Consider the following 11,773-nt stretch of genomic DNA (forward strand, 5'->3'; position numbering starts at 1 on the left):
TTTTTTTTAAAATAAGTACGTGGTTCCCAATATCACATTTGGGCCTGTGAACTCTGCAGATATTTTTCACATTCAAGTGCTGAAGAAGTCACAAAAACAAATTCCAATGTTGTGGTCAAGCAGATTTCACATAGGGATTTATCAATGGGTTGTATTGTGGAGGGGTAACAAATCGCACATTTAACTGATGCAACTCATGTTTGTGTAATAAAATTGCACAATATTCAAATTTGCCAAGTACTCTGGGTAATGTTTGGGGTAACATTACACGCAAAGCGGCACGGAGGGCAGAAAGAATCTTCAGGCAGTCTGAGACACCGTGACTGACCAGCCAACCTGGCTCACGAGTGGGTCATTCAGGGGTTATCGGTTTTCTCAGCGCTGGTACCCTTCCCACTAGGTACCAAGTAACTGCAACTGAATATTCTAAGACACGAGTTATCCGAGCTGTTCTTTATGTGCAAGATACATAGCAGCTATTCAAGAGTTGAGCCACACATTCAAGCACTGTGCAGAGAGCGGTTTTGGCTGGCAATACAAAAAATGTGCACATTTTACGTGGTGTTTCTGACTTCTACTGTATTACACAGATGTAGAGATACAATGGCATCCACCTAGCTGCGCCCCTTTCTCTGGAGAAGACCTGAAGCTTTCCCAAACCTACATGAATCAGTTACAGAACTATGGATTCACCAGAGGTGTTGGCAAAGAGTAGAGAAGGTGCACCCTAGCAAGTCTGTCTATTCAGAAACATCCCGATTTTTCCTCTCAACATCCACTACTCCATCCAAAAGAAAATTGCAAGAGTTTGCATCAGGAACCCGGGGCTTTTCTCTGGTCCTTCCGACTGTGCGATGGGCAGCTTTTACAGGTAGCAAGTGCTGTGATCCCGAAAAAGATCCAGAGTAACTTAACCCTTCACATCAAGACCTCTTCTCCCAATTCAACTTGAGATTCCCTTCAGGCGACATATCTTCATCGGGACCAATATGGTACCAGAGAAGGGCTAAACTACCAAGATCGAGTCGACAGCTTGCAGCAAGACTGCTGAAGGGCGTCAGGGGAATGGAATTTTGTGGTTTTTCTGAAGAGCTGAAGATCCTCCCATCCCAAAACATCCAGCACTAACATTATCCAGGAAAAGCTCCAAGACAGTTGGCAAAAAATGTCTTGAAACAAGCATTTCAGGCTCCCCCCCTCCCCAATGCACATTTAGACTAGCCATTGTATGTGGTGCCGAGTCAAACGAGGAGAATTGGCATTGTAAAATATGTGGTATAAACATAGCATGTTATGGCCAGCAGTATGATAGATGGTAAGTCCCTCCATGTATAGCATTGACTAAAATTCATCAGGAGATAATTTCCAACAAGACATCCACCATTTCATGGGCATTTCATTCATTTTGCTTTGCAGTATACTCAGCAATCAATGTGATAAGTTGTGGTATACAATAAAATGTGTATGGCTGGGAAATTACCAGAGAAATTTAGTTTTGGAAGTAACAAATATTTTACATGTTAAACAATGGAGTAATCATGCTCAGGTTCCAAGTGTGGAACCATCTGGTTTTGCCCAAAGTTAGAAGATTGTTCACTTTCTTATGTTTCTCCTCTTTCCACTAGAAAAAAAGGTGACTTCTTCAACAGAACCTTTCCAATCAGAGTGATATTTGTCTTTCCTGTTTAAATTTGAATTGTTACATTGAGTATTCAGTACTATGTTATATTTGCTAATCTGCTCACGAGGCACATGAACCACTAAATTGACTTTTGTTGTTGTCTCTGTTGCTCTCTGGTTTCACTTGTGATGACAGCCAGCCAGCTCAACTACCTTCGATGGCGGCTGTTTCCTTTGCTGGAGTCCCTATAATGGCTGCGTTCCCTGCTCGAGTCCCTGCGATGACCGCTACGCTCCCTGCTTGAGCTTCTCCGATGAGGATTCCGCTCGCCACTCATGCCTCGCCCTCGGCTGCGTTCCTTGCTGGGATTCCGCTCCCTGCTGGAACCCTGCTGGACGCGGACCGGCTCCCTGCTTGCGTTACTCTGGTACCGCCTCCGCTCGCGGCTCGTGTCTCGCCGCCTGCGGCTCAACTCATTGCTGGAGTCTCGCCAGTTCCGGCTCTGCTCCCTGCTCGAGTCCCTACCATGCCGGGAGCCATCCTTCCTCGAGCGCCCCTGGTGCCGGCTCCATTCCCGTTCATGGCAGCTGCCATCGCTGCTCGAGTCCCTCCAGTTCCGGCTACGCTCACTGCTAGTGCTGCTCTTGCGGGATTTATGTGCCCTCTTCACGTCCTTCTGGATCTGGTTGCTTTCAACATTGACAGGGTTGGTTTGAAGCTCTTTTTCTTCATGGTTAGGGCCATTTTGGTATTTGCCTTTTTTACTACTGCACTCCTGTGGAGAGCACTCTTGACTATTGGATAACACAGTTACGCGCTGTTCGCTCTGTACTGACTTGCATGCACTCTGAAGAGCAGGATTGTTTATATCTCTTTGTGCCTGCATTCGGTCCAAATCGCTGCTAAATATTTCAGGTGCATCTGGCTTGCCACTGATGTCCTGAGTGAGTGACACTTTCTTGCCATGGGTGAGAGTAGCAGTACATGTAAGTTGACTGACAGCAGCCGGTGCAGCAGTGGCAGTGGCCGTTGCCAATTGTGTGGGCACACTCACTGTTGCATTCACACTCACTGTTGCATTCACAGCTATCTGGTCCACGGGACACAAACCCGGCTCTGCTCGGTTCTGCTGGCTCTCGCCTTCTTCCTTTCGTTTCAGGTTTTCCAGCAGCTTCTCTCTCAGTTCCTTCTCCTTCTGTTGGAGCTCGACAACTCGCTCCTTCTCTTCCTCCACTCGCCTGAGCTCAGCCTCTTGCTGCCTGCGCTTTTCTTCCAGTTTATGCAGCCGAGCAGCTTCCGCTTCACGTGTCTCCAGCTCCCGCTGCTTCCCAACCTGCAGAGAGGAGGCAGAGTGAACACAAGTTAAACAGGAACAGTCCCTTCAAAGCTGATTTTGAAAAAAAAAGACAGAGTTGCAAATTTTGTAAAAACAGAAGAAAAGGATCTGGCGTGAAAACAGGAAATAGTGGAAACACCCAACAGGCTGGGCAGAATCTATAGAGAGAGCGAGAAAGAACTACAATTTCAGGTCCATGACCATAGATCATAGAATTTACTTAACTTAATTAACTTAAACAAAGCTATAAATTTATTCACATTAGTAACATGGATACACTATTATCTTGGATTTGATACGTACTCCTTACAGTTGATTAATAACACCCAAACTACACTCATCTACAGCTAATCTCACTACTGGTTTAAACTATGATCTGCACTCACTCACACTATCTGCTCTTCCGATTCTCACTAGCTAACTCACTGGCACACCCCCCCCCCCCGCCCCAAGGCTTAGCATCACTGCCTTATACAGTTGTAACAATAGCTCCCTCTAGTGGCTACTCTATTCACTACATTAATGTTTGCAGTGCTGATAGTTAGAATACCACAATAGGTACCGACACGCCACCTGGATCCTTCGTCTGGTTGTCTTTGATCCAATTTCTTCCTTGAATCGTATCCCTTGCTGTGTATTAACAATACATTCTGACCTGCCCCTCTCTGACTCCGCTGAGGACAGATCATTCAAAGACAACAGCTCTATTCCCTTCCGAACCCAACTCGATAAACTTCGAGCTAGGTACAATGTTGAGCTCTTGTTTCCTTGCCTCCATGTCCATTTTTATGCAGAGGTGTTTTCTTCCCACTCACGAACCATTTTACCCATCTCCAATTTTCTCCCTCCACCTGGCCCTTGCACCCTCTCTTGACCTTCTGCCGGCGCAACATCAGCCACCTCAATTTCTTTGCTCCTCTTAACTCACTCCAACCTAACTTCTTCTGAAAGTGCAGAACTCTGTCCCCTCACGTCCAACCCCATTAGTTCCTATGAAAGGTCACCAACCTGAAACATTAACTCTGTTTCTCTCTCCACAGCCGCTGCTCGACTTGGATATTTCCAGCATTTAGTGTTTTTCTGATTAATTAAATGTAGCTTAATGCAATATTATTTCTTGTGCAAGAGATTTTGTATTCTTCAGCGTTTCAAGTAAAAGCAATTCAGCTGAAACACTGGTGGCTTTGTGAGGGCAGCTTGAATTAAAGGCAAGTCCCGAAAGACGTGCTGTTAGGTAATTTAATTCTCCCTCAGTGTACCCGAACAGGAACCGGAGCGTGGCGACTAGGGACTTCTCACAGTAACTTCATTGCAGTATTAGTGTAAGCCTACTTGTGACAATAAAGATTATTATTACAATTCACATCACAGTATATGATTATGAGTTAATAGAAGTAAACCGTATAACATGAATTAAATGTTACCCCACCCTAATGCCATGACTTTGAGGTAAAAAGCTACAATCACAAGTATGTCCAAACTTACCATAAAGTAAGTTTCTCTAGAAATATTTCTCAATCTCAGTGCCCATGGAATTAAATTGAAGCAGTGACCCAGGCATTAAAAAGAACACAAATTTAAAAATAATACAAGCTGGTCCAAGGATTCAGCAATGTGTTCTGCACAGGCTGATGGAGCCCAGTATTAGAAACAGGGAGACGTGAGCAGTGGAGAGGCGAATAGCGAGAAAAGGGGAATGGCTGTCCCAGTGTGGAGCTGAAAATAAAAAGTAAGCCGAGAAAGGAGCTGCTGGCCGAGAGACACCGTTTTAGTTTATAAATCGCTTCATAGCATTGACATTTAACTGGAGTACAACTCCTGGACAAACTCCAGATGCAGTAAATCTATCCATTTTTTGAACTAAGGCGGCAAAAGCCATTAGGCCGCTGGGGCATGGCAGGTCAGCCATCTCCTGATCTCCACAGGAATCAAACCTGGATGATTTCCTTATCCCCAAATCAGAGGCCAGGTCATAGCGGCCCAGAGCTACCCCAATCGAGACCAGTTGGGCCTTCAATGGTGCTGGTTTGAAGTCTTGGAGCTCCCGACCTAACAGCACCATTCATATTAAGGGCAGCTCACCGTCATGTTCTCATGAGCAATTAAGGTCCAGTTGTAAACACGGGCCTCAGCAGCAAAACTAGGACGCAGAGAATTTATTTTCCCCTCACGAGGTAAAAATCATTGAAGTGACAGGAGAGCTTCAATGGGCAATTTCACATGAATACTTCCAACATAAAAATCATTGATTCCCATATCAACTGTGCCAGGGACATCGGCTCTAAGGCAGACCTTTCTTGAAACACTTTGGACCCTTCTCTATCTTTCATCCTTTGAGCCCACTGGAGTGGAAATACGGCACAGAATTAGTGGACCCTCGGCCTGTGGATGGAAAACCCTTGGTGAGAAGCCCAAGGGATCGGACATCGTCTCACGCCCAGCCGCACAATAATCACCTCTGGGAAATGAGCCGGGCAGGGGGTTGGGGCAGTGATGGCCAGGCAATGTGCCCAATAGGTCTTTAGAAATTTCACAAATCTGTTTTTTTTTAAAAAACAAAACCAGATGAATACATACATTCTTAAATGTGTTCATCTCCTCCTATAGGATAGGTTAGGGGACAGTGGTTAGCACTGTTGCTTCACAGCACCAGCGACCAGGGTCCGATTCCAGACTTCTGTCATTATCTGTGCAGAATCTGCACGTTCTCCCTGTGGCTTTCCTCCGGGTGCTCCGGTTTCCTCCCACAAGTTCCGAAAGACGTGCTGGTTAGGTGAATTGGACATTCTGAATTCTCCCTCAGTTTACCTGAGCAGGCGCCGGAGTGTGGCAGCTAGGGGATTTTCACAGTAACTTCATTGCAGTGTTAATGTAAGCCTACTAGTGATACTAATAAAGATTATTAAAAGTGGTTGCGTTACAACCTATCCAGTTCGTCTTGCTGACCTCCGTCTCCTTCATGCTTTGCCAATATGCAGCGCAACGTTTCTACAATTAACAAGTTATTACATTAGAACGCAGAACATACAGTGCAGAAGGAGGCCATTCGACCCATCGAGTCTGCACCGACCCACTTAAGCCCTCACTTCCACCCTAGCCCCGTAACCAACATTTTTGGTCACTAAGGGCAATTTATCATTGCCAATCCACCTACCCTGCACGTCTTTGGACTGTGGGAGGAAACCGGAGCACCCGAAGGAAACCCACGCAGACATGGGGAGAACGTGCGGACTTCACACAGACAGTGAATCAGCGGGGAATCGAACCTGGGACCCTAGCGCTGTGAAGCCACAGTGCTATCCACTTGTGCTACCGTGCTGCTCGATATAACAATATAATATTGGTGTGGTTGCCATCCAAAAAAAAATCCTATGTCTACACTTATTGTGAATGGGGTATCGCTGAAGTTGCAGAAGCTACTAAAAACACTTGTTTTAGAGCAGATTCAAATATAGAAATGGGCTCCCCAATTTGAAAAGCTTTCTTCAGGCGAGGAAGATGGCGAAATCCAAGCCAATTTTAGTTGGGCAAATATATTAACGGGTAGGTGGAGTTGCCTTCATATAGTAGCCCACATGGCCTCAGAAAGTCCGAAAGAGTTTTAAAACCAATTAAATACTTTTTTTGAAATGAACTGTTTGTTGGAGGAACCGGCCTGAGGAACTGCAAGGTCTACTCCTGTTCCTTTATTTTAAAAGGCACCAAACGGGATGCGTTTTCAGGGGTTAAAGTGCAATCTCGAGACCCTGGCAATTTACATAAGACTACAAAGCAAGGCCCAGCAGCCACAGCTCATGATGTTAGAACAAAGACGCGTATCACCTTTCCAAAATTACCAGCTGCCTCTGTGCATTTTCTCAACCTGCTGATCACACAGAAGTCAGGCATTCTCTCACCTTAGCTCTACTCAGTAGCTCTGCGATGAGGCGGATGGACTGCAGATTCCTCTGCGCTAACAGGAGTTTTCTTTCTTCGAGAGCGATTTTCTCCTGCAGCCTTTTCTGCTCCTCCCGTTGCAGTTTCCGCATGTTTCGTCGCTCCTCGCGTTCCTTCTGCTTCTGTTCCCGCTTCCTGACCTTTTCTTCCCTCTTCTTTTCTCGCTCCTGCTCATCTAACTCTCTCTGCTTCCTGGAGAAAAATGAAGAAGAGTTCAATCAGTAGCACATTCTACTGGATCTGACATTTCGGGAAAAGGTAAGATATCATGCTGCCTGACGTGGTCACGAATATTAGGGTCTGTGGAGAGGCAAAAGAGGAACTGTCACATGTCATTTGAAAACTGTAGACTAAAATGCCCCAGTCAATGCCAAATTCAAGTAATTTCCTTTTATTCTTAAATGGGGCTACACCTATTATTAGACTCATTAAGCGTACTGAACACAACACACTGTGGTCAATGCTGCAAATAATTTACGTCTTTCAATAATAATGCAGTATTCCTCCGACTTAAATAGGGGAGATGGTGGCATAGGTGGTAATGTTACTGGACAAATAATCGATAGACCTGTGCTATAGGACAGGGGTTCAAATCCTACCAGTTGGTTTAAATTCAATTAATTAAAAAAAAATCTGGAATTGAAAGCTAGTCTCAGTAATGGTGGCCATGAAGCTGTCACTGAAGGTCATAAAGACCTATCTGGTTCACTAATGTTCTTTAGGGAAGAAAATCCGTCATCCTTACCTGGTCTGGCGGACATGTGACTCCAGATCCATAACAATGTGGTTGACTCTTACCTGCCTTCTACTATGGCCTAGCAAGCCCCTCAAATGAAGGGCAATTAAGGGTGGGTAACAAATGCTTGCCTCACCAGCAACGCCCACATCCCATGAAAGAATAAAAAAAGTCACTGAAGGTAAAGTTTATTGAAATGGCTTAAAGAGTGTAAAACAACTTAAAACTATTTTAAACCAGTTCACTAAAAAGCAAAATAGTCAAATATCAGACGAACACTGTATATTTTTCATCAGTAAGGGAATCAAAGGTTACGGGGATAAGGTGGGAAAATGGAGTTGACAACTATATCAGATCAGCCATGATCGCATTGAATGGTGGAGCAGACTCGAGGGGCCGAATAGCCTACTTCTGCCCCATCTTATAATCGTATTGGTTTGTCCACTCATAACACCAACAGTAGGTTATAGCGAATTCTGAATTAAGTCGTTTGGTAGTACAGAACTTCGAATTTCTGAAAGAAAAAGGGACATGCTGTTAAAGAGTTTTGTCTTGCGCACACAAGGATAGATGCAAGAATGCCAAATTTCAAAGGGAACAACTTATACTGCATGAGAAAAATATTGCTGCTTGCTTAGCAAATCAGTAGTCTCTTTCTTTCAATGTAAAGTATCTTTCAACAATATATCTCCATATTTCCTTCACGGGGAAATGAGATGGATGGAATTTAGAAAGCGAGGAGGCAAAGTCTACAGCTCTTATTTACAACCTTCCTTCATGTGACAATTTTAACCAGTTACTCCACTGAACAAAGCCACACTTTTAGAAATCGCTTACTTGGGTAGTATCTTTCAGCCCCATGATGAATGCTTCATAAAAGGACAAGGGGAGATTCAGGTAGAATTGAGGAAGCAGGGGGGCTGAAGAAGAACTTGGACAGGCTAGGAGAGTGGGCAAAGAAGTGGCAGATGGACAATCTGTAAAAGTGTGAGGTTATGCACTTTGGTAGGAAGAATGGAGACCACAGACTATTTTCTAAATTGGAAAAAGCTTAGGAAATCAGAAGCACAAAGAGACTTAAGAGAATCTTGAACTAGGACTCCTAAGGTTAACGTGCAGATTCAGTCAGCAATTAGGAAATCAAATACAATGTTCGCACTTATGTCAAGAGAGCTAGAATACAAGAGCCGGAATACACTGTTGAGGCTGTACAAGGCTCTGATCAGACCTCATTTGGAGTATTGTGAGCAGTTTTGGGCCTGTAATCTAAGGAAGGATGTGCTGGCCTTGGAAAGGGTCCAGAAGAGGTTCACAAGAATGATCCCTGGAATGAAGAGCTTGTCATACGAGGAGCAGTTGAGGACTCTGGGTTTCTACTCATTGGGAGTTTTGAAGGATGAGGAGGGATCTTTTTGAAACTTATAGGATACTGAGAGGCTTAGATAGAGTGAACTTGGAGAGGATGTTTCCACGAGTTGGAGAATCTAGAACCCGAGGGCATAGCCTCAGACCGAAGGGACGATCCTTTAAAACTGAGATGAGGAGGAATTTCCTACTATACTAAAATAGGGCATATCAAAGCTATCCACTGCAGGATAATGGCTACGCCAAAAAATCATTGCTAGCCTGTGTATCACACTCACTCATGGTTGGGCCTGAGGCCGCCACTTTTGGACCTGAAAAAAGTGTGCCCAGTCTATCTCAAAGTACCCTAGGAGGGTAAAGTATCTCAAAGATTTGAGCAATGGGTGAAGCTAGCCATTTGACACCGCTACTGTGCAGTGGCAATAAGTGGATGCTGCTGTCAAACCAAGGGCATTCTGCCTAGAATGTAGAAATGTAGAATATGAATTTCGGTACTTGTGTGATGCCAGATACATAGGCAGGGGATCCTAACAACTCATATCAAACAGCGAATTCCTTTGGCTGCTTACAATAGGCAGAATACTAGCTGCATTCAACCAATCTGTGCTAGCAAAACTCATAACACAATATCGAGCATTAAATGTGATTCTGTGATTGGACAGCACTTGCTGAACAATCCCGAGTGTGCTAGGAATTAGACTAACAACAAATTTAAGATGATCAGTCAGGCTTGCAATGTAGCTCACTTATACTTGCTAACAACTCCAAATATTCATATACAGGGCCCTTACCTCTGCAGGCAAAAGGAATATGCCCAGATATATTTGAATAAACAAAAGCATGGGGAACAATAGCTCCCTGATGCATTCTCCATGCCAATGTCATGACAGATTCCTTAATACAATCCGTTTAAGTTGGTGAGTCAGAGGGAATGATGGATGTAATATTGAACTTACAGCTTGGGGGACCAAGAGCAGAATGTAAAAAGGGCAACGTCAGTTGCTGTCAGCTCAATCCAGCCATTTGTCGAATGGTAATCGGTGGAGGGATATTACCCGGTGTTAAATTCATTGAATCAGACCTGATGCCCCCTTGACACAGTACCAGCAATATTTTCTTGCGTCTCTGTGGGAAACGTTGCTATTTAAAAGCGGGTTTCATCTCGTCAAGCCAACGTACCTTTCTTCCTCCTTTTTTCGTTCTTCTTCCTCTTTCTCCCGACGTTTTTGCTCTTCCCGTTGGAGTTCCAGTTCCTGCAGCTTCTGTCTCTCCATCTGTCTCCTCCTGATAGAAGCATCACTCAGGTGCTTGGTTGTGTCAAACGACACCTGAAATACAATTACCTTTGAATACTTTCTTTACATCTTTGCTTTATTTTCCTCCTCTCAAGACATTGTCTCCCCTCAAGGTGCAAACCCACTTGCAGCCTCTTAGTACCTCAGCCAAGTGGTTATTATTCATCGCTGGGCCAGTACAATGGAGACAATAATGCAATATCCAACATCTTTTGCATGGGGATGTGTTGGGCACAGAGTGTATTATCGACTGAAAGGCTGGAGGCTTACTCCACATCGGGCGTGCCCACATCTCCCAATGCCAGCCAGCTAGCAAACAAGGCTCATTAAGGCCCAAAATAGGGGGCATCCCCATATTGCAACAGGGGTGACTATTCCAAAAAGATACTGAAGGAGACTGCGAGCAGAGATAAAGCTTCTCGGCTCAAATTGGCCCCTAGTTTCAAATGAGCCAATCTTCTCTTCCTGCTCTTGCATGTGCAACGGACCATTCAATGGAAAAAGAACACCGTGACCTAAACCAGCTACGCAAATAAGAAAATAGCTAGCCCAACCAACATGACTCTCCAGCCAGATTGTGTGTACTACATGTCAGCAGCTAATGCACATGAACGAACTTCAAATTAATGCTAGCGCTGCAGGAGCAGCCACCCTTTTCAGAATAGTTTCAAAACTCTGCATACATTTTTTCTCTGCTCCTGTAACCTTTTCTCCTTTCACTAATTGTCTTGTTTACTCTTAGCTTCTTTCCTAGCCCCTCTCCTGCCCCTTTTCGGAGCTCATGCTGTTCATGAGACCCACCTCCTTCCCCCTCAACCACATTCCAATAAACCAATGACCACCCAGCTTCCCCTCCCTTTACCCACATTAGCCAATATCGCTAACTGTTCTCGTTAGTGGGTGTTGTTCTCCTCTCCTTTAAATCTGCTATCATTGTCTCTCTCCTGGGGAAAATAAAACAATCTTTGACCATATTGCCATCTCCAACTTCCCTTTCCTCTGTAAACTTTTTCAACGTGTTGGCGCCTCCCAGCACAGTGCCTGTTTTCCCTGAAACTCCCATGGTTGACTCTCTAACCAGGTTTCCACTCCTGTTACAGCACTGAAACAGCTCTTACCCAAGTCACAAATTACACCATGTGTGAATGTGACAAAGGCAGTCTATCCCTCCTTAACCTTATGTGCAGCCTTAGATACAGTTGGTCACACCATCCTCCTCTAACACTTCTCCGTCCAGCTGGGCGAGACTGTTCTCACCCGGTTCCATTTTTATCCAGCAAATCGTAGTTGTAATGTAATGGCTTCTTCTCCTGCTCCACCAACTCTGGTGCCCCACAAGGATCGAACATTGGCCCACATCCTATTCCTCATTACGATGCTGCCTCTCGGTGTTACGTTTTCACAGATGCGCTGACATCACCTAGCTCTACCCCACCCCCACCTCTCTGGACTCCTCCACTTTTGCTGAGCTATTGCTTCTTTGA

At 44.8% G+C, this 11,773-nt stretch overlaps 1 protein-coding gene across 4 annotated transcripts in view; it reads right to left on the minus strand.

Moving 5' to 3' along the window:
- The window catches only part of LOC119977888 (A-kinase anchor protein 17A-like), a 29,074-nt gene continuing 17,301 nt past the window's right edge, over window positions 1–11,773 (minus strand). For all 4 annotated transcript variants that reach the window (XM_038819177.1, XM_038819174.1, XM_038819175.1 and 1 more), the window contains 3 exons: window positions 10,174–10,322; window positions 6,854–7,085; window positions 1–2,954 (listed from right to left, as the gene is read on the minus strand). In XM_038819177.1, coding sequence (XP_038675105.1) covers window positions 1,830–2,954; window positions 6,854–7,085; window positions 10,174–10,322 — 1,506 coding nt within the window. In that variant the 3' untranslated portion in view covers window positions 1–1,829. The remainder of the gene's footprint in view (window positions 2,955–6,853; window positions 7,086–10,173; window positions 10,323–11,773) is intronic.

Source organism: Scyliorhinus canicula, chromosome 14 (genome assembly GCF_902713615.1).
Source record: "Scyliorhinus canicula chromosome 14, sScyCan1.1, whole genome shotgun sequence".
In the NCBI taxonomy this organism is placed as follows: domain Eukaryota; kingdom Metazoa; phylum Chordata; class Chondrichthyes; order Carcharhiniformes; family Scyliorhinidae; genus Scyliorhinus; species Scyliorhinus canicula.